This window comes from Lonchura striata, chromosome 5 (genome assembly GCF_046129695.1).
Source record: "Lonchura striata isolate bLonStr1 chromosome 5, bLonStr1.mat, whole genome shotgun sequence".
Lineage (NCBI taxonomy): Eukaryota > Metazoa > Chordata > Aves > Passeriformes > Estrildidae > Lonchura > Lonchura striata.
The window spans coordinates 37098721-37123135 of NC_134607.1; the positions used below are offsets into that span (position 1 = coordinate 37098721).

A 24415-nucleotide genomic window follows, 5' to 3' on the forward strand; every position below is an offset into this window, starting at 1 on the left:
TTTTGTCTGAATTACTGAGCCTTACACTTTGTTAAAGCAGGTGGAACCTGATATTTGTTATTTCAAAATACATTTAGCAACATATACTTTGTTGTGTTTCGTTCCTAAATTTATATTTTTTTTCTGGCCATCATTAGTAGAAATATTTTCGACTTTTATTGATATTTTTCTTATTTTCTGCTGTTTATAAATAAGAATTTGAAGTTTGTATCTGTCTCAGACTATTTTGACTAGGAGGCTTCCTGTCATTGTACTCTCAGTTATTTAGCACCATCTGATCATGCTGATAACACTTTTCTTTCTAGAAATACCAGCATGCTGGGATTTTCTGTTGCTATACAAAAATATCTATTTTTTCCATCTCATGATGTAAGATTGTAAAGCAAAGTCAAAAATGCTTCCTTTGTGGCATTTGGTGTCTTAAAAGAAGAAATACAAAAATTCCCTTCTTGACAAGAATTTCTTAACACTACAAGACTCAGTAGGCTCTTCAGCATACTTGTGTTCCTGCTAATACGAGGAAGTTACTGTTATTGCCAGATGCAGAATTGGATATTCTGTTGATATTTTAAATGATCAAATAATAATTCTGAGGGCTTTTTCAATAATTACAATAATTTCAATAATTCAATAATTGAATTAACATTTTCTTGGTTCAGTAACATTAAATGGGAAAACACATTTGAGAAGGAGAATGTGAAAAATACAATTTAATGAAATATCAATTGACTCAGTGATGTGAGGTTATTGAATACAGTGGAAGTATTAATGACAGTAGTGCCCTTTTCTTTTGCAGGTTATTCAGATTATCTTTTTGAAGATCTTTGGTTTGAAAATTTTACTGCTTTGCAGGCTTTTATTTTTAACAAAAAAATATGAAATTTTGTTAATTTGAGAAATAAAACCTGGTATTAACATCTACTCCTAAGAGCAAAGATTACCTATGAAAATCTTTTTAGGTTCCATGAGACATTTCTTTGCTATTTCCCAGCACTGGGCTGCAGGTAACTGAGCTCTTCCAGAAAAAAATGTTTATTCATAAGCTCATGTGGCAAACAGAAAGCTGCTCTGAAAAGTATTAGACTTTTCCTAAATTAAGGCTTTCTCTTTATTAGATATCCATTGATCTAAATGTGTAATTCCAAAGATGAAAAACTAAGAAAATATTCGAAATATAGAGCTACCTTAACAGCGTAGGAGTATAATACCCCTAAATGATGCAGTCAGTTCTTGCTTCTTGAGACGTGATTTTAAAGATGGACATAGAAAGAGGTTAAAAACAACAAAAACCATGCTGATGGGCCAGCTGAACAATTAATGAAATCCTGCAGTTCAGAAGCAGAGGCATTTTATGTAAGAGATTGATCTATAAAAGACAGAAGAAAGTCTTTGTGCAGCAGATAGTTAACTTCTGGAATTTGTTGCCCCAGGATGCTTTCAAGGCAGACATTGTGAGCAAATATAAAAATTGTTTAGACAAATTCATGGAGAACAGATCAGTGAGCAGATACTAAAACAAACAGACAACAGTGTATAATCAAACATCTCTGATAGATTAAACTCTATGCTCACGGAGAGAGCTCATGTGTTTTACCTGGGCACTGTCTGCTTTTCCAGTTGTCTGAAGACAGATTATTGGCCTCTATAGACTGCTGCTCAGACACAGAAATAAGGCATTTCTTACAATCTTCATAAAAGATTAATGATGAGCAGTGATTTTTGGATATAACGTAACATTATCTCATACACCAAGAAAAAATAGCATCTATGTTTAGATATGCATCAAATAACACAAAAAAAATTTCTTTTTTGCTGCTTGCTTCAAATTTTCAAATTGCAATTGTTTATTTATGTGATTTGAAAGTTCAATCTGAAAGACCACCACCAGTTCAAAAGTAGGTATCTGCAGTCTTCTACATATATATGCTCATATCTTTTAACAGAAGACGTATGAAACATACAAAAGATTTTTTATTGCACTGAAATATTTTTGAGTTTTTAAACTCATAATCATAACTTGTATTGTAAAAATAGTAATTCATTTTTCCATACATGGTTAATATTTTTTATTCCTTACTTGTAAGCTTCTCAATTATCTTTTTGACAGTAGTGTTCTTTAAAAAAGAAAGTACACTTCTAAAGAAAAAGTAATAAATGGCATTTTTAAATATTATTCCCTACCAAACATTAATAGAAGGAGATGTGAAGTTTCAGGCTTTCACTCTACAAAGAATAATAACTCTCCCCCTTCCCTAAATTAAAAAAAAATCCAAACAAAACACCTTGAAAACACTCATTGCACTAAGGGTTCCTCATTTTGCATATGCTGCCTAAAGCAGATTAAAAAATTGTAATACCTTTGATTAGTCCTAAGCAATAAAGAAAGCATACCAATTAGCTCCTTTGTGAGAAATGTGTGGCAGGGGAATTATTTCTTACCATTGGACCTAGGGAGAGGAATTGTCAGACTCTTTTAGCAGTCACAGGTCTTCAAGAGTCTAGCCCAGTAAGCTGTAACAGTGATGAGGTGGCAGTGCTGCTATGACCACCTCTGCCACCATTTTTTGAAAATAAGAGCATTATTTTTCATTCAGAATTTCCTTAGGAGAGGAACAGGCCAACAGGGTTGTCCACGGTGGTAGATGCTGTGATTTTCCCTTCTGAGATGCAAAGAATTTTAAAACCTTTTGTTTTCTCTTCTGCTCCTGCTCACCTCTTCCTCCTCTAGCAGAGCCTATTTGTTGGAAGACTGGCCTGGCCAGCAACCTCCACTCTGAGGCTGAGTAAATACACAGAATAGGTAACCAAAGGTCAGCCTCAGCCTCTCCTGTAATAGTTTCTGTCACAGAAGTAATGGCAGAAGAACTGCTAAGGGAGAGGATTTGGGTGAGTAGAAAAAGTGAGTTCAAAGAGGAAGAATTTTAGAGAGAGCTGTGTTTAATAATTGCAGATTCTTCAGGCTAGAGTTATGCTGCTAAGTCAAATTTTAAAATCCACAAGTTAAAATCTAGAAAAAAGTTTGATCATCTTTTTTCTTAGGCTGTCAAAGGCATTACTGAGAGGAGCATTTCTATATGTATTGCAGCAAGAGAGAAAATATAAACCATTATACATCAGGTGAAATTTTCATCTTAGTAGTACCATAAATCTTAACAGTTGAAATTCACTTCAAAACCATTGTCTTTGATTCCTTAAAATGTGCCAAAACCTAAAATGTTCTCAGTGAATTCATTATTAATAAAAAAGGGTGTAGGTTGCAGGAATTAATATTTTTGATTGCAGTACCTCTTTGGGCTATATGTGTCCTCTCATTACTACAGGTACAGTTTCCAATTTGACAGTGATGTCAGGGTTTGTTAATTCACTTAGTTGACCTGGAATAGCTAGTAAGTTTTTACCTTGGTAAAATTATGAAGTTAATGATAATGAATCTAACAAATTATTCACACCTAATATATGATATAATATGATACTGTTAATATCTGCTAATGATATTAGCAAAAACCTGTCATGTTAATTATCAATATAATCTAGTAGAGAATGTGAGAAGGTAATGAAATTATACAGTTATGTGGTAAATGGGATTTTTATAAAAAGAACCAAAGTGAATAATTTTCATATTCTTAACTTGAAAGGGCACAGTGTTGGCGGTTGGAATCAGACAGATTCGCAAGTGAAAGATTTATAGAGAAAAATGAGATATTGTATGTTTTCTTTCTTCTGAATCAATAAACTGGTTACACATCTAAATGAAAGTTATGCAACTGATAAGTATTGCTCTGTTTTTCAACACAAAATGACTGTTTTGTATTTGTTGCAAATTTTACCCTGAAAAGGATTATAGTTCTTCTGATTAAGAGAATATAGTGAGCAAAAGACTGAAGTAGTTTCAATATTCCAAATGGGAGTGACAGATTTGTGTGAAAGTGTGTAGTAATTTCTATTCACATACATCTAGTCATCTTTAGATAGTATCCACTGTCAAATAAATTGAAAAATACATATTGATTCTAAATATAGAATTTTCTAATACTTATTTTAAATAATAATGCTCTCAATATAGTTAGACATAGTAATATAAATTATATATGGACCTTGAAAGCAATATGGTCCTTGAACAGATTCCCCATAGTACCAACTTTGCAGTATTTTGTTTTAGGTTTAATCAATCTGGAAAAAAAAAAAAAGCCAAAAAAAACCCCACAAAACAAAAACAGGTTTGCAGAAGTCATAGTTTCATTAAAATTCCCCAAATCTGTATATTCCAGAATGGGTTGAGGAGACCTGCTGTGGAAAGGATCATAAAATAAGAATGCTGCTAAAGCTAGAACAGATGAAACACATGCAGGGAAAAGAAAGTGGCACACAATCTAAAGGGTATAGGGTAGAAGGCCCAAGAAGAAAACTATTCACAGATGTTACAGGAGAAATGATAGTCGTCTCTGCAAGGGAAGCTGCTGTTAGTTGATCTTTCTTAGCAGTGGGAGCAAATTAGTTCTGCATTGCTGGGACAAACAATATTAAATGCTTCATGCCTCCTGACTAGGTAAGCAAAACTCTCAGGAGGAGAGGGAAATTCCTGTGCTGCTGAATATTGTGGGCATGGGGATCTGCAGTGGCCTTTTACAGTTCCTGGAGGGAGGTAGTATGAATTGAAAAAAAAATACAGAAAAACAATGTGAGTCTGGAAATGGGAATCATAAAAAGTTACTGCAAATGAATGCAAATAAATTTTACTAAGGAGAAATTATTTCCCTAAATCCAGATCCCCTGGCATTGCTGGTATATATTGCCTCTAGAACTCTACAGTTCACAAGATATAGAAAAGAGCTTCTGGCAGCTGTAGTTTTTTTGAATCAGCTTACAGAATGCTTTCCAGCACCAGGGTTACAGACCTTTGTGATACAAATACCTACATATTGGTAAGGGTATCAAGAGCAGCAAAGCCTAGGCCCTAGATATACATTATATCTTTAAAGCACAGGAAAAGAAATCCTAGAAATGCTATCAACTCATATTATCATCCAAGATCAAATTAAATTATAGCTTTGGGAAAAATTCTTAGTGAATGATAGAAATAATGAAAATCTTCTCCAGAAAGAGATACATGAAGGTAAAGAGCATTGAGATAAAGAATTTATTTTATCATGTGTATTGATCATACAGAACAGCAGCAGCTCCATAGCTGCTTCCTCATTAAAAAGCCTCAGAATATTTTCAGGATATTTTGAAAATTCAGGAAAGAAAGGAAGAAAGAAACAACAGAAAAATGAATTGCATTGACATATGCCTTGAACATAAACTTGAGCAATTATCTGGGAAATTATTTGATATTAAAGGAGTTAAGAGACATTAATTGCTCCTTCTAAGTCTTTGGTATGTTTTGGTCAAATATATCTGGATTCAGAAGTATGATTAGCATCCTTTTCTGGTAAATTGATCTATGAAAGTTACTTTTGCTCATAGCAATGATGCCATAAATTTTGTGATTCTCAAAAGCAATGATCTCATATCTTTTCACTCTTATAATTATTTCCGATCTCTTTCTTGTTAATTGTCCTCTCTCATACAAATGGGGTGTTAACAAGGGAGTGTCAGGCTTGAAATGAGTCTAATCTCTCTAGTAGATGAGCTGGCTTATTCTTTGTCCTTTCAATCATATTATCATTTTAGATAAATATGCAAAAATCCAGTAATTTTCCTGAATATCATGTGTTTTAAAAGTTGTTAACTGCATTTTGCTGATGCTGGTGAAGCAAGTAATGGGTAAATCACTATGTTTTTTAAGAATGTCATGCTTTGTGAGAAATTATCTAATTAATGAAGAAGAATAACAAACATCTTCTGTACTTTTGATATCAGATTTCAACTTATTTGTAGCATTGTTGAGTTACAGGAACCTGCACTGGTGCACTTGGGTAGGAATGCTTAAGCTGGGAAAAAAGGGATAGCATTTGTAGTTCAGCTTGCTTTAAATGCTTTGCTTATTTATTACAAAGGGGGTGTTTTTGTAATCATAATTCTGTTCCAAATGAGGAAACCAGTAAATTAGTATTCATTTTTCCTGAGACTTCAAAATATTTAATGACAAAAAATAAAATAGACTTTGCATAATCAAAAAATTTGCCCAATTATAGGCAGATGGAATCACTGCCTCCATAATGACTATTCCTAATATCACTGATTGAGATTCTTTTGTTTCAGATTGTTTCATCTCTGTCATTTACATGTATCTTCCTTTATGGGTTCCCTTTTCAATATAAGCAGGTCTGGCAGTGCATAGGAAGCAATACCTGAAACATTAGGAATCTTCCAGCACTTTACAGGTTCTGAGTTTGGATGCATTTTTTACAGTCAGGCCTCTAAATAACTGGTGGATCTGCAGGTTATATGGAGAACAGATTTCAGCTCTGGGGCAAAAGTTAATAGCTGCACACAACTGAAGAATATTCCCTAACCTATTTTCTTACTCTCACGCATAGTCTGTAGGTGTTCTTCAGAAAAAAAAAAATTAGTTGCTTCACATAAATAATGTTGTCTTTATGTTTTTATGTATGTGTAAGGGAAGAGTTAAAGTAGAAAGGCACAGATGGCTGTATGTGTGTGTTGGAAGTGAAAAAGGAGATGTCTTAGGAGCTGGAAGGTGTTTAGTGTCATGTGAAGATTCCCTGCAGTGATACTAATAAAACTTACATGTTATATTGCAGTAAGGTTCATGTTTTGGGATCTGGGTGTCACTTGAAATTGAATATCTTAGCATTTGGTCATTCTGTGAATTTGATTAAGATGGATGTATGTGGAAAAAAATTCCACATTATGGTGTGTTGACCCTGGCTGAATGCCAGGTGCCCACCAAAGCTGCTTATCACTCTCCTTCTCAGCTGGACATAAGAGAAAAAGTGGAACAAAATCCTGTGGGTGGGGATAAGGGCAAGCAGAGATAATTCACCAATTACCATCTTGGGCAACATGGACTCAGCTTGGGGAATTTAGTGTATTTTATTGCCAAGCAAATCCTGGTAGGATAATGGTAAATAAACCCAAAATCTTTAAAACACCTTCTTTCACCATTCCCTTCTTCTTTGACTCAACTTTACTTTCAATTTTTTCTCCCTCTTCCTTACAGTGGTGTAGGGGAACATGGAATGGGTGTTGTAATAATTTCATCACATCTAGCTGCTCCTTTCCCCTCAGGGACAGGACTCCTCACACTCTTCTCCTGTTTGATCTTGGTGTTTCTCTGATGGGACAGTTTCCAACATGAACTTTTCCAACGTGACCCCTTCTCACACTTTGCAGTTCATGGACTCCAGCATGGGTCCCTTCCACTCGATGGAGTCCTTCAGGAACAGACTGGTCTAGTGTGGGTCCTCTGTGGGATAACAAGTTTTGCAGGAAAACCTACTCCAGCATGGACTCCTCTCTCCATGGGGCCACATGACTTCAGGAGTCTGCTCCAGAGTGGGCTTCCCTTGGTGTCACAGCTTCCTCCAAGCATCTCCTTGATCCAATGTGGGGTCCTCTGTGGGCTGCAAGTGGAACTTTGCTACACCATGAACCTGCCTGACTCACCAGGGTTGCAGCAGGATCTGGAAGGGAATTGCTGCTCTGGTACCTGGAGCGCCTCCTCCTCCTTTGTCACTGACTTATATTATCACTCTCTTGGTGAAATTACTATTGCACAGCAACTTTCCCCACTTACTCTGTTATCCCACAGGCCCCATCACTATTGCAGATGGGCTTGGCCATGGCCAGCAGTGGGTCCATCTTGGAGCTGGCCAGCATTGACCTTTTTGGATATGGAGGAGGCTTGTGACAACTTCCCACAGAGCCTGCTACCAAAACCTGGCCACGCAAACCCAATAAACATGTACAGCAATTCATGTTGCTTGGAGAAAGTTGTTCTTAAGTATGATAGAAACTACCTAAAAAGGGGTAGCAAATAAAAAGAGTTTGTACTTTGGTTTTATCTCCTCTGCAATCAGGACATTATCTACAGTGTTTGTTCTCTGTTGACTCCCAGAGATATGCAGATTGCTGAGACCTTTGGATTTCTCAAGGTCAAATCAAACTGAAGGCAATCATTCCTCATCCAGCTTAGCTGAGCCAAGTTGCTTGCTTTGGCACTGCTACTGCATCCTAAAAAAGCAGATTTTTCTTCCTTGTGGGCAGGTGGTTAGAATACCATATAGAGCTCATTTTTGACTGTCAAGATTGAAATTATTTCTCAGCCAAGGATAGCTATAAGTACATCTGTTAGCTATTAAATTGTGGAGAAAAAAAAAACAACTTTGCAAAGGTTCAAAATGTACCTCATATGTAAGAAAAAAGTAAATCAGAATTTCAGACCAACTTCTGTAAAAATGTCTAAAAAGATAAATGCAATTCCATTATGTTCTGAACAAGAAAATAACTGCAACTCTGGTAGACCCTGTTCTTAAGCCAATGGGACTTCAACTACAGTTTGAGCAACAGCAGCTTAGGTGATTTTTACTAATGTGTTGAAGACTTTAGTAAAACCTGAAATTATTATTTTTGCTCAGTATGGTTTTTAACAGATGTTTGGATTCTATATATCAAAATCTGGGTAATTTGATGTCTTTGCCTGTAGTATTGCTAAAGCTAACAATTTAAATGGGAAGAATAAGAGGTGTTAAATATTTGTTATTTTTTATTATAAGATAGTAAATTTAAGAAAGTGAAAGACTACTCTTCATTAGTAGAGGCTTTATGAAGTTTAAGAGATTGTTCAGTAATTATAACTCATGATAATGAACTAGATATGAAATTAGGAAATACTAAGTTAATTATTACTTATAGCAATTTTTCTCTTAAGGATTCATCCAGATATCTTCTAAATTTAATTTAACACTTCATGTGTGATACCTAACGGAGGTCATGGTTACAGCCAGTCAGAGAAATTAGTCTAAGGATGCTCAACTAAGAACAGAAAAATAGAAGTTTGTATTGCTTTCAAAATATATTATTGACTGAAATTCCTTTGTAGCAAAGACCTTTCAGAAGGAATTGATGTAAAATTCCCGATGAGCTAGTAGTGTTTTTAAATTGATATTTGCCTTGAGGATTTTTCTTTTTGCAGCCATTGTTGAATAGTACTAGAAGCATTGCAAAGTATTTTTTCACTTTGAATTGTATTTATTTTGCACTGAACTATTGATCATTACATTTAAAACTGTTATTCATTTACATAAATCTAAACCCCAAATGTGATAGCAGTAGTCTGCAAGGCTATCCTTAAGAAAAAAGGTGGAGTCAACATTTTTCAAAAATGTTTGTGTTGGTAATTTGACCTTGTATCATTGAATGAAATTATGGAGAACAGTTTTATTTCATCATGCCCAGCTGAAATGTTTAACTAGTGAAACAAATAAATGGTAGTTTGTACATTTATATCAGGAGTTTTTTATTGCCACTGCAGCACACACATATAGTCTTTTCTGTGCAATTTAGGTCAGAAATTAAAATTTCTGCAGGATTCATGGAAGTGAGGGACAATGACTAACTTTGACTATGAATCAATTTGGCTTCTCTTCTTAGGAAAGAAAACCAAGTTTGTGCATTTTTTATTTTAAAAGTATCAACACAGTCTTTTCAAGAGTAACTAAAAATAACCTACCATTGTGTACCAAAGATGGCTTTTTAAAGCCTGCAGTCTGGTTTGTTTGCAGGAATACTTTATTGCTGTATTGTGGAGTAACTCAACAATTAAATTATTTTAAAAATTAAAACCAATATGAAGAAAAGGATGATGAAACTCACTGTAACATGAGCCTTTGCTATGATTTGTTATTAATGCATGCAGCAAAAATCTTGAATAGAAGTCTGTTTTCAAATTCCAGAGTGTTCCACAGGACAGTGTTTGCAATAATATTGCTAGAAAGAATAAAAAGTCCCCAGATAACTGCTCCATGCAAATACTACAGAAGCATTTTGAAGCAATAGTGTTAGGAAAATAGATTTTCTTGCCTCTCTTCTGTTCACAGGTATGTGGGCACTTATTTTTTACAATATAACTTTTTTCTCTTGAGCATATATGGGGGCAAAATCTGATGATTTGTATAACCTATAGATGAAATGGCAGAAGGTTTTACATTTAACTGCTGAATTTCAGGGATTTATTCATAAAGTGTCACTCCAATCTACTAAAGTAGACAATTAGAACTAGTTTTTGTTTCTTTTCCGTTTCTTTTTTTCTTCCCTATTCTCATAATATGTTTATTAACATTGTAAATTTTAATTCTATTTCCTCTAAGTAAAACCTACTTGTATACAATAATTAGCATTTTACAGTATGAGAATTTGTATATAATTCCTCTTTAATCACTACAAGAGACTTTATTTTTGCATAATTGTAGAAAAATATTCTGGTTTATGATGCTTATCTCAGGAGTAGAAAAGAAATATGTATTTACCATGTTTTAGAAATAATAAAAAGAACCATTTATAGTTACTGCACTCTGTAATTTTTCTTCTTTTGCCTTAGACCTTAAAGAACACACCATACACCTGTGTTAAACCCTTAGATTTTCACAGGGTCTCTGAAAACCTTTGCAACACCTATCCATGCAGACCAATTTTTTCCTCCAATTTTGTTTCTAAGTACATATTACAAAACTTTTCCCCCCTCATCTTAGTGATTTCCCAATCATGATAAAGGAGGAGATTATCTGAGGATAAGAAATTGTGTCAGGTCTGAAATTTAGTCACTGATTGGCCTTTGCCATATTATGTTCCTGACATTTATGAGGTAAACATGCCAACAGAATTGACTTTTAAATCCTTTCACCCTTCTAAGTGAAATTCAGTCTTGTACATGAAGTCTGTAAGGGTACAAAACTTTATCACAATATACCCTTGTGTATTCAGGAGGGTGAATGGAAGAGAAAATTAAATATTTTTGAGCTATTGTTTGCCTTTATAACTGATGGAAGAGATCTATTTAATAATTTTCAGAAGTGTCTAATCAAATAGCAGAATTAATAAATCTCAACCTATACTTTAAAGCATTTGACTAGTAAAATATATGATACTTTGTAAAAGAAACTATCAATGAGGTGGAGCATTATGAAATCTAAAAACATAAATAATTTTATTGTTCAAACTGTATGCCATATCTCTTGAAAAAAAAGGAGAAAGGACTGGCATAATAATAAATGGCTTATTTTAGCATAATTGAACAATTATAGCGTACTCATTGTATTTAGGAAATCATATATTTACCAGCTAGGACAGTTTTACATTTCTGCTTCTAATGGTTTAGGAATTTAGTCTCGAATAATGTGTAATAATATGGAACTGTTCTAGAAAAAGAGAAGATCAGTCTTTTTCTTTTCTGCAAATAGCCTATTATGGTTTTGGCTTTCAATGAAAGTACATGTAGAATTCCATTTGAATATAGTACTGGAATGTTCATCCTTTTAGCTGCCAAAAAATAGCTGTTTGAAAAAGGATTAGTTAGATTTTGTGACTTGCAAATAAAATAATTATTATTTTTATTTGACTAATATAGTCAAAGTTAATAAAATTAACTTTTGAGGGTTCCTTATTCATCTAATATTTCATGGCCTCCAGGTTATTGATTAGTTTGTCCAAAACAAATCTCCCCAAACCCAGTATTTTTCATTTTGTCTGGTGAATATCCCTGATGAGTGCTGTTGCACAGTTTGACTGAATCTCTTGGTGAAGATGGTTTTCTCTCTCCAGTTGAATTTTTTTTTCATTTTAGAGTGTGCTCCTTCTGCCTTCTGCTCTGGGGGCATATCTTCCAGACAGTGAAAAGCAATGAGCAGCTGGAGGCAACAAGCTAGATCAAAAGTCTGTTTCTGTCCATGGACAGGCTTGTTTATTCAAAACTAAATAAGAGATATCACTATTCATAGTCCCATCTGTAAATTCTTCATCCTGGCAATAATTCAGTGTGCATGGCAATTGCTGTCTGAGGCTAAAGCATGACAACATCTCTGCGTGAATGATTGCAGAATAACAGGTCCCGTCTGAAAGAAAGCAAAGTGTGTGGTAGAAGGCAGATTGTCATTGTGACAATGACAGCTACTTGGGGAACTAAATACAGGAATTCTGCATCCTCTGCACCTCAGCTTTAGTACTAATCTGTAGTTTGTCATTTTGTAATACTGGGACATGCTGCAGCAGTGTGATTTTCTGTAGAGGATGGCATCAATGTCATTTTTCTTCATCACTTGGCCTTCTCTTAAAGGTTTTTTTAAAGTTTATCCTGTTTAGCTTGTTACAGCTGAACGAATCCTACCCCCAGGACAGAATAATTGCAGGAATCTATGCTCTGAATCTGAGGCCAGTTCAGATACAACAGTATATTTCTGATGAAGAAAAACAGTCTTAAACTGTATCATTACGTGACTGCAACATATAAATGTTTGCTGGTATTTACCTGAGATAAAAATCTGATGGTTCAAAATTTTGTTACTACAGAAGTGCTGTTAATTATACTTAACTGAAAAGTCTCTTCCTTTCTTGTGTTGTGATTCTTGACAAAACAATATAGTAAACAGGCCCTGATAGTCCAACCAGGTCATACAAAATTTTAATATATTTTGACTTGGGTAACACTCTTGAAGTCCAAAGGACTTCAATGCAGGCAGGTTTTAGCTAATGCTGAGTTGTATGCAAAGTCAAATTCCAAACCCAGAAATATGTGAATTTTTCCTAAAAAAAACATTTTTTGGTTTGGGGGTTTTTGTTTGTGTTCTGGATTTGGGGGTTTTGGGAAGTTGGGTTTTTTTGTTTGTTTCTTTGTTTGTTTAAAAAAATCTTTTAAACTAACATTTTTTTTTCCAATTCTGCTTAGAACCATTGGATACAAAAAGAAGTATGTGAAAGTTCCACATGGTCATATTTGGGTGGAAGGGGATCACCATGGGCACAGCTTTGACAGCAACGCTTTTGGTCCTGTAAGTCAATTCTCTGTATGTCACACTTTGCAACTGAAAAACTGTGCATATGTGAAACATGGCGAGTATGAATTGATTGTGATTGTAGTTTTATTATTTTTGCGAGAATTATTAAACTTTATAAAATATCTTGGTCAGCAGATATTGAGTTTTTTCTTAGCTATTTAAAAAAAGGACTTCTTTCAATTTCCCACATGGAAGGAGATGTGGTAGAGATTTTAAATTTGGAGTGATATGCTGGAATTGTAGTCAGAGGGTGAGCCAGCTCCCTGTAGCTGACAGATGCTCCCTGAGGACGCTTTGCCAGATGATATAATTTGGAATTATTCCCTCCTGGGAGCTTTGTCTTTCTTTAGTGCCAGTGCTGGGATAAAGAACTGGAGAACTGTAACCATGCTTAACAAGTGTTAACTGGTAAATTGGTCAGTGGACAATAGTAGATATATTTCAAAACTCTTCCCAAAGTAAATATGTACATTTTCTTTGCATATTGCATGATAAAAAATGTAACCTGTAAAATTTGTTTCTTGATGGGTAAAAGTGTGTATCTTTACATCAGGAGGACAGTCAATTCTTTCTCTGAATTCTAGTTTGGGTTTGATTTTGTCTTTGTTACACTTTGTATAGATTCTTATTCTTGTTTTAACTTAATCTAGGATGCAGGAAATAGCTGCATAAACTGTGTAACCTGCTGTGGAAATACAAGCTCTTTTAGCTCTATTCCACATGTAGGATTTTTCTCTATTTTTCAGAGAGAATATTCTTCTAATGTTATTTAAAAACCCAGTGTTTATCAGAGGGAAGCTGTCAAGATTGGATTTTTCTACCCTTACGCATTTCATGTCTATTTCATACGGAAGTCACCCCACTGACTAATTGAATTAATGACAAGAAGGACCTTATGAGTTTATCTGGCTTCTTGAAGTTTTGTGCAATTATTAAATTGAAATAATTTGTTCTCAGGAAAGAATACAAAGTAGGTCAAGTGTCTGATTTGGAGTATGTAATGGTGATGTCTTCTTTTAGTTAGTCTCACTTTTTATGTGCTTGTATTTCCTACTGTTTTTTCATTATTCTTTTCCTTCTACTATTTTCTAATATTTCTAACATCTAGTTTTAGAGGTTTTTTCCTGCAGAATTAAGTCAATCTATCCTGTGCAGGTATTGCTTTCCTCCCTTAGTAAGCTTTTCTCTGTCACTCTCTGTTCACAACATAAATCTTAGTCATAAAGCCTCTAATCTTCTTTTCACTTACAAATATATTGCCAATGTAGGCTCAGAGCATAAAGAACCTTTAGCAGTTGGACATTGGTTTCAGATTTACAGCAGCTCACACAGAAATTCATACAAGGTGAAATCCTCAAGGTAGGCACCATGCAGCTTTCATGCAAGATAGAAGGTTGGTGTAAATCTAAATACCCTCAGATTTTTGCTCAATTCACTGATGTTTATAAATATTAGTATATTCTCTTCACTAGGCTTTGACCTCACATTAATCATCAATTGTTAGCTAACATCAGATAGCATATCACTTTTCTTACAGAAATGGCACTTTTGAGAGCTAGCAGGACAGGTTTTGACAGTGAATTCTTTATCTTTCTGAAGGAAGAATGACCTTTGTATTGCTTTGATGAATACATTATGGCCAAGTCAGCTGTAAATAGGTATTTTCCTCTCAAATTGAATTAGAACAGCAATCACTGAATGCAAGCAGAAGGCACAGAAGAGATCACAATGTTTGAAACTAGCTTCAGAATATTAAAATATAGATTTTTTTTGTCATTAGAAGAAAATGGAAATGTATTTAGAAGGACACACTGGACTCCAGGTTATTTTTATCCTACACATGTAAGATTTTGGGTTACTGGGACATTTTCTACTTCTCTTCTGTACTCTGGAGATTATTTGCACAAATGAATTACAGTATTAAAATCACTCTTTCAAGCCATTCAGAACATATGTAATTTTTGAAAAAAAAAATTCTCTCCTAAGACTGCAGCAGTGGTAAGGAACAGACATGGTAAGACATGGAAGTGTTTTTCTCACTTTGTTAGTGTATAGGTCACTTAAGATATTAGGTTGAATGATGGCACACTAGGACATGTGTGTCACAATTAAATTCTGACTTTCAAAATGATGTTTTCTTCGATCAAAAGATGCAGTAGAAATAGTGGGAGGCTTAAGTGGACTGTGGCTACCATTTCTTCTACTTTCATGAAATCGTATAAGAGAAAGGCATTTATAGTGCAGATAGGCTCAGTAATGTTTTGTAGATTAACTTAATGAGTTACATGGGGCATAAAAGGAAATTATAGAAAAACAGATTGAGAACAGATGTTAGAATAATTTTTTCTCTTGGAGAATAACTCTGTGTAATGGCCTAGTGGGTTAGGTTGATAAAGCATAAACCATGATACCAATCAAGTTCTAAATTAGATGCACCTTTGGAGAGACATTAATTTCTAAACTGCAAAATTTGGCCTGATTAAATTGTGTTTATTTAGTTCATAAAAGTGTTATAAAATAAATATTATCTTGTTATTGCTTGGTTTTACAAGACTAAAATTGTATTTTTAAAGAATACACACATATTTTCCTGAAGTGTAAAAATGTTTAAACTGAAGATTTTTAAAGGTTTACTATTTCCTTTCTGCTTAAATTTGTCTTTGGATAAAATTAATACCTTAACTGATAGTGGAAAAATAACAGGGTTATGGTTAGTGCTGAATTAGAAATGCTATTAGCTTTCTATATGATTAAACTTAGATATTAATTACCTTTTCTTAATATGGGGCTAAATTAATTAGTTCATAGCTATTGTATATTGTCTTTTAAAAAATGCTTTGTGTAATACTGAATAGCAGATGATACTATTGCTTTAATACTGATGTGTTTCAGGTTTGGAAATCTGTCAGCCATTCATAAGAGTGAAAATAGCTCTTTTGAATAGAAGCCAATAAACATCTATAGAACTTGTAAAATTTTACTCTTATTTAAGGGTTAAAAAATTACATATTGCTAGGTTTTGGGATTTTTTTTTCAGTTGCCTGGACTAGGATAGAGATTTCTGTTAAATTAATTGTTGCTGTTTCTAAATTCTGAGTGAAGTCAAGTTTTATAACATTAGATTAGCATTTCTTATTTGGCATACTACAGAAATGTGATAGTGAACACCTAATATAATTAAAGCACCACTTTTTGAAGTTTCTTCTTTTTGTATTCAGTTCTGATAATTTTCCTATTTGATGGACCTTTATACTATGGGTTATAATTCAACAGCATAGGAAATATAAAAGTAATGTTCCTGGCGATGCTTCTGCTTTCTTAGATCAGAAATTCAGGAGATATTATAAAGAATTGATGAAATATTAGACTATTCTGCTTCAAATTTCTTAAAAATTTTAAAGGGTTAACTTTATGCCAGATCAGGTATTGTCTTTGCGTGCATAGTCAGTATAATATCAACATAAAAGCAAAGTGACAATTTAGATTCTGTGTCCATTATTCTGGCTAAATCAAGGGAAAAGACATTATAAAATGTACTTTGTGTAGATTATATGTTTAGAGCTGTCACCCAGCAGTGCAGAGATGGTTATCCAAATATGTGAGGGTACCTAAGAAAGAGTTATTAATAAGTGCATAGAATAACTGATATATTCCTGGATGTACATATGTGCAATGAGAAGCTTTCTCACAATTTTAAAAGTGAAACAGGCAAATTTTAATCTTATAATGCTCTTATTTATACATTTACGTTTCCAAATGCCTCCTGGGGATATGAAAGACCTTTATAAAATTTGGGCTTGCAATCAATGGCAGTCTTTCAGCTGTCATGTATAAGACCTGAACAAAAGCTCATTAAAGTCAACGAGAGATTTCTATTTGCTTTAATGGCTCTGAATAAAGTTCTTTATGAGTTAACCTGTACAATCCAGTGTAAGGGCAAAAAACCTATTATCCTCCTTCCCTGGGAAACCTGTGACACAGGTAGGTTGAGTATATTGTCAAAAACATCTCTTTTGGCCCATCCAGGTCCCTATCCTAACACTTTTCCTGAAAATATGTTTACTTTTAATGTGTTTCTTTTCAAAACTAAATCTTGTTGAACATGAGCCTAATTTTTTTTGTTTGACAGAAGTTTTACATTCATAAGCTTCAAATGAGTGTATTGCTTTTAGTTAGCATCACTGTAGAGGCCAGTTTTTATGATTTTATGATTGTATTACTGTAAATTCTTGGAATAAAATATCTGAAAAACATTTCTATCTGTTTAACCACATTTTCATTTAACAGCACAAACCTGTAGACTGTGGCTAGGAAGCGATAAAGTAGAGAGTGATATTGAACAGAATATGCTGGATTTATTAGTTATTTTGATTTGATTTTCAAAGGCAATCGTCATCCCTTTCAGCTATAAGATAGGAATAGTTTAACTGTTAACCCTCAACGGGGAAATTCAATTACTAACAGTAGTAGAATGTGGCCTCTAATGATTTTTTTAGGCTGAATTATTATTTCTCTCTTAATTACTGTTAATGAATACAAGTAGTCAAAAGCAGAAAATAAGAAAATTACATTAGACAGTAAGTTGGACTGAAATATGACACTTCTAGTGGAGTGCCAAATTCCTGCTGATAAAGGAAATATTTAAACCAAGATGTCCGCAGCTCATGAGTGCCGCTGCTTCATTTGCTCTGTCATCTTCTGAGGGAGGCTCAGTGGACAGTCGAAAGAGGAAGCAGATCTCTTTCTGTAATTTTGAATTACTTACATAACAGCAAACAAAGAATGCCACATGTCCTAAAAGTGCACGTCATCTTAGTGATGATCTTGCCATCTGGAGAACCTTTCATATGCGAGCTGTAATCTAGTGCAAGGATTACATATTTCCCTGAAATGGAGCAGCCTTTAAGACAAGAGGTGGGAAGAGTTTAACAGCTCCCAGCAGTGCACTGAACATCTCTGCATTAAATTGCACAATAAGGCACACAGCTAGGGCACACTTCCCACAGATAGCTCTGCCAGGACTTGAAATACCTGCTGACTCCAAAATGCCATTCAAAGAGGCTTAAGACAAATATGTCAATGGCAGAGTACCAAACCCTGTTTTTCTTAGTATAGAACAGTCAAGAAGAGATAGTGAAGGGTGGCAATATGAAAGCGTGATTTTAACAAGAAAACACTTATCTGTGCTTACACTCATAAAGTTAATGTAGGTGAGGAGAAGAGTGATGACAAAAGAGTCAGTCAAGGCTGGGATGAGTTATCTTTTTGCTACCACTGCCACCAGTGCACCTCCACTCTGCTATATAGATGTAGCCTTGGAGAGTGGCATGACTCTTATGGGGTCAGTGACATTTCTAGTTCTCTCTTGGGTATTACAGAAGAAATGAAGCCTGTGTTTAAACAGGATGTGTAATGCAAATATGCAATCAATGCCATTCCATATTATTTATCTCTTGCTACTGACAAAAATTAAATAGGTGAAACTGTTTGCAATCAGAAAAAATACTTTGCATATGGAGCATGAAGTCAGTAAATGGCATGAATGCACAGCTTGAACTTGTAAAAATCTATGGTGGATAAAGCAGATAGGACATTATGTGTTATGACTGATGATAAATAAAGCTCGAAGGGTAAATATGCTTGTCCCTTTGAAAGCATACTAAATGTGAGATGCAAAGTGGGATGGTGGCTTTTTGACTTTTCTGTGGAGAATGACAATTCACTCCAGGAGCTGCTGAAGGGGAGCCTTGCTAATAAGATTGTGTGGCCTGACTGTCCATTAAATTAACATGGCTAACTGAATTTGCACTATAGGGAATAAAAAGTCCCCTATAGCTGTCCTAATTATTTTGAAAAGTAAAATATTTAGCTTGACTATTTTAAACCAATGCATATAGCTACTATCATGTGACTAAAAGCTCTCAGTTAAGGCTACTCTATTTCTTAGCAATAGAGAGTTTGCTTTTTGTCTTAGTTATGTTAAATTTTATTTTATGCATTCTAGCTAATTTTCTCTATTATTTGTAAATGTAATTTATTTAGAATTGATAAAGCTTCAGTCATTCTGCTTATGGAATAGGATTTATGTAACAAATTCAGGCACAATGAATATTTATGCAAATACTTAGTATTTCTGAGTGCAAGAATCTTTAAAGAATTTTTCAACCACATTGGAAAGAATAGGAGTCTGAGCCGCCTTTTGACATCATTTATATTGAAATAAACTAGAAAAAATGTTGAAACAGTATTGGATCTGTTTAATGAAATATTAGTAATGATCAGAGAGCTGTCAGAATCATGCCATCATTTTTAATTATCTAATTTGAACAGCTCTGCATTCAAATATAATAATTTGAGAAACCCTTTTTACTCCATCATATTTATGATTGAAGTTTCCTTACAATTCTATTTCTCTCTCTTACTGCTTGAAATAGCCTTATATCTGACAATCTCTCTGCAGTATTTGTAACGTTATAATGTCTATATAGAATTTAAAAATTACTTGTTTTAATGCATACGAGGCACAAAGAAATCTTTACTGTATAGTTTCCTGTATAGTATAACTGTGTAGGGAATTTTGCTTCATGCTGGCATTCATATTAAGATTTTCCAGGACATGATTTAAAAAAAAAAACACTTAATGTATTTATTTCTTTATAGTTTTACCTTCTTGGACATGGATTATTGTCAAAGCTCAGACAGTGATTACTAAAAAAAAAGTTCTAAATTTTAGTTTGCAGAATTGTAGGAAATTTTAATTTACCTGATTCCATTTCTGGATAAGATAAATACTTTGGTGTAATAAGTACTCGTGCCATTAAAGGTCCCAATCCTAAAATAAGTCTATTTTACTCTAGCACCTTTTTAACATGATTGCACATTATATTGGAAGGTTAAAAATGTGTATTTTTATGGCAGTGAATGTGCAAACCAAATAAATACATTTGTACATGTATTTATTGTATTTAATTGTAATGTATTACAAATGTAAATGTATTACATTTGTATTTGTAATACATTTATAAATAGATAAAAACAAGTGTATGTTTTTTCATGTAGAAGCAAAGCATTATTGAACCATGATAAATACTATATCAGTGCTTCTATGAATTATTAGAAGGAAGTGATGTTTTCCATGCTCTTGGTGCATGTGCAGTCAGGCAGGACAGCGTGCTTTGGGGATTTACTACAGAAGAGTTGGGAAATAAGCCCCGAGCAAGGCCCCTGTGACAGACCTGTAGCACACCGTGCAGAGGTTCAAGAAGAGAGTTTGTTTGCTCTCTTGGGTGTGAGCCTTGGGTGGGAAGGCTGCACGGAGAGGTGACAGCTGTGCCCAGCTGTGCCCAGCTGTGCCCAGCTGCTGCGCAGTGTATGGGAAGGCAGGGCCAGACTGAGACGTGGCATCGTGGGACAAGGGACAACAGGCACAGCACTCAAAGTTCTCAACAGACATTAAGGTATCTAAATTTGTTTTTTTTTTTTCATTATGGCAAAGTTACACTTTGGTTTTTGAAAAAGTTAGGAGCATCTCCATTTTTGGAGATAGTAAAAAAGTCTGCCTGGAGAGCCCTGGACAACCTGAGCTGGCTGAGTCCTCCCATGTAGGAGGTTGGACAAGGTAATCTCCAGATGTCCCTTCCTACCTATATGTCTCTGCATATAGGAAAAAGATTTTGATTTTGTCAGCAAACTTTTTCATTTAGCATATAGGACAGTAAACTGACTAAAGTTATGTGTTAACACTGATAGAATCACATTTATCAAGAGAGAGAAAATAGTAAATTTATTTTTCTATCGGTGCAGTCTCTCAGAAGATTATCAAGGGTGTTGAATTGCATTCTAGATTGTACAAGTGTTTATTTGCAAACCTTTATTTGTATTCCCTCTATTCTAAAATGAATAGTTGGGAAAATATACTAGATATCATGAATTTTCCTAACCTGGCCATGTTTAAACTCCAGCCTGAGCAGAGAAGAAAAATTTTCCTCAAATATTAGCAGCAAACATTTTTTTTTTTTAAGTAGTACTTCAGACTTTATAGGCATGCTATGGAGCAAATAACAATATTTAATTTGAGCTAAATCTGATTTGGACTAGGATCCTGATCTTTCAAACATTTGTTTCTGTATATTTTATGTCTATAGGATCTTCTAAATAAAGTCCAGGGCCTGCATGTTTCAGACTGCTTCTCTTGTTAATGTTGTGTCTTTTCTCCATATTTTATTTTGAAAGAATTAATAAATGAAGAACCCTAGTTCACACTGAATAATTTTGCTGATTCTGGTGATGACAGCTACTTCAGTAAAAACTTAAATTTTCAATTAAGAAGAATTTTTGCTGTTAAGTAATTTAATTCCTGATTGTTATCCGAGTAATCAAAGTGTTTTCCAGACTGTGTGGGCTTTTTTTTTGAAAAATACAATTGTAATGGACATATTTATTTATTTATTTATTCAGTTTCAGAATATAAAAGTATAGAATAGTTTTCTGATAAACATAATCATGGTCTTGTCAGAGAAATATTCAGATTGATAGCAGAATTTTCAAGTTACGATTTCTCTCTTTCATTGCAGAAGAGACAAGTAAGAACAATTCTTCAGAGGTAATTCCCATATAATGTTACATTTGGTGAGAGGGCTAATGCCTACTAACAGAGTAACATATCTAGGTTTGCAAAACAAGTCATAAAATATATTTCTCTTCCCTTGATTGGTATTTGAGATAATGTTACTTAATTCAAGTTGGATATAGTTCTTTTAATTTACTTGCTCTGAGGATTTGGGCGCTGCAGATTAGCATCTATAAAGGTTTGAAATTTTATGTAGATTTTAATTAAGAGCTACTGCAACTCCATGTCAGATTCAGGAACCAGCACAGTTTTTGTTTTTCTCTTGTCAGTCTGGAGATTTAGAAAAGAGTTGTGTATAATAGGAAAACTGGTATTTCCTCTTTCACATATGCACCATTTATGTAGCTATAATGTGTGTTCTGATGAAATTATTGAAGATGTGTTTAATTACATTTGATGCAAACCTGAAATCTCCTATCATGTGATCATCAGCCCTCTGTGGTCACGAGGACAAGTCCCGTGCAAACTTTTGATTGTGAACCTTGGTAACAATGCCTGCAAGCTGCAAGATCTGTTACTCAATATCACATTTTCTAACTGGAAAATTTAATTTTTATCCCAAGTAATCTATCCCAATATAATTTTAAGGAATGCTGTCCCTATGTATGTATTAGAGCTTATACCAATGTTGTCTCTTCTTCCATGAAATATATCTTCTTGAAGATTACAAGCTTTGGGGGTTGTTAACTTGTACACCTCGTATTTGTGAGATACCACTTTTTTCACAGGAAGGAAACCACAGTAGTGATTAATGTGATATGATGACAAGATCTGATATTTCTTTCCAAGCAAAGGTATAAGTCTGAAGACGATGAACAATTTTCACTCTAAATCATGGGTCACTGATCAATAATTGATCAATAATTAGAAAGAATGAGGAAGAAAGAAAGAAAAGACAAATCTACAATTCCACAAAATAACACTTCCACTTCTGGTGGAAGTAATGCAATTTTAACAGTGAAATTTAGAAGAAAAAAAATTCTCTCAATATTCTATGATGGTAAAATTAATTATCAATTATTTTCTGGACATGTAACTTTCTTAAGATCTTTCTTAAGAGCATAGTAAATGGTCCCCACAATGACTGCTTTACAGACATTGGATTAATGTATATGAAGGGGTACTTAAGCAAAGGGGTTTAACTTATTAAAATCTTTAGTCAACACTGTCAGAGTTATTATTTGTAGAATATAGCTTTGACTTGGTACACAACCAAGACAGGAAAGCAAAGCGCTACAAACCTTCCCAATTTTTCTTTTGGATCACCTTAGCAGGACTCATGTTTTTTGTAGTTTATCCAGTCAGAAATTTTAAAGCCAAAAGCTCATCATCCTTCCACTCTGCATAAAAAAAATGCACAAAAGAAATAACAGAAAGTTTAAAAGTACTATCATTTTAGCAGCTTAGTATTTTCAATTCAGTATTATGCCAAATCATATTCACATATTTTCATATTATGAAAATTTCAATTCAGGTTTAACTTACAACTTATTAAGAGCCAGGATTTTTATCATTTAGATGCCAAAGTAACAGACTCTGGACTACTCTGTAACAGATGTGAAACTGATATCCAACACTGAATTTTGGCCATATACACACTACCTCTAATGAAAGCCAGGGGAAGCCTATGACCAAAACAAGATGTAATACACTGAAAAAGGAGAGGGATCAGAAGAAGGGACTGCCTACAAAATTCTACATGACTGCTCCTTGGCAGGTTATAGCTCCACCTAATGTAATGATCACCTTCACATTTCAGAGGCTTTGGCAGGTAGAAAGAGCACACTAGGTGATGCTTTTTACAGTTTTAAAGATTAGACACAGGCATTCCAGGATCCTTTTTTTTTTTCAAGACTTATAATTCTGTTGCAACCTGACAGAATTATAAGAGTCTGACACTAATTGAAATTTGTTCTTCAAAATGCTGCTAGTGCAGGTTTCCACATATAGGATAAATCAGAAATACCTGTGTTACTCTTCCAGATTGAATAGTAAAAAAAATGAACATGCACTTTGGAGTGAAATTAGGCATGCCCCCCAAAAGCTCTGATATTGCTGCAGCAGCTGTGTTCTCTGTATCCTCAAGGTGTGAAGAGATAAAACACTTTGACAAGCCCAATATACTGTATTCCCTGAGGTGTGTGTTGTTTTCTGGTAAGTCCTGTAATACAGAACTTAAGAATTACTACTACAGGACCCTAGAAACTGTTTCATATTCATTATATCTGTACTCAAATATGCTGTTAAGTCTTAGGTATTGTCAGAGGAATTTTAGAGTCCCTCAGAGTTCTGCATGCATCAATGAAAGCATAAGGTCCCAATTCAAAACATTCTTTAGTTAATATAAGATCTGATTATACTTAGTGAGTGGAGCCATGTAAAGAATAAATTTAGTTTTCACAGTTATTAAAATGTTTGTAATATCAGAGTGAATTTTTTTCACATCAATTTTCAAATAAACCATTGTATTGTCAATTAAAGATAGTATTAGAAAGCTTTTAAATGAAAAATATTTAGATTGAACAAGACAAAAATACTAACAAAGAATGAAGTCTTCATGTTTACACTTAATGATGTGAGTTAGGAAGAAATGTTCTTTAGTCACTTTGGATCCCATTCAGGACACACATCTTCCTACTGTTAGGTTCTCTGAGAGAGTTTTCCTGTAAATCTTTCATAAGTACTTTTCTGTTGTCACAGCAGCTCAGTTTCAAGAAGCAGCAGTGGTAAATGCATTTTTTTAAAATCTAGAGTTCATTGTTTCCTTATACTGCTGAGTGGTCTACTAGCCTCACTACTTGTGCACATACCAGTGCAAAACAGGAATGTTTGT

The 24415-nt window shown here is 34.2% G+C and overlaps 1 protein-coding gene across 1 annotated transcript in view; it reads left to right on the forward strand.

The window, feature by feature from the left end:
• IMMP2L (inner mitochondrial membrane peptidase subunit 2) overlaps positions 1-24415 on the forward strand; it is a 409354-nt gene that overhangs the window by 303178 nt on the left and 81761 nt on the right. Inside the window, exon 5 of the mRNA XM_021545266.3 lies at positions 12845-12947. Within this exon, the coding sequence (XP_021400941.1) occupies positions 12845-12947 (103 nt within the window). The remainder of the gene's footprint in view (positions 1-12844; positions 12948-24415) is intronic.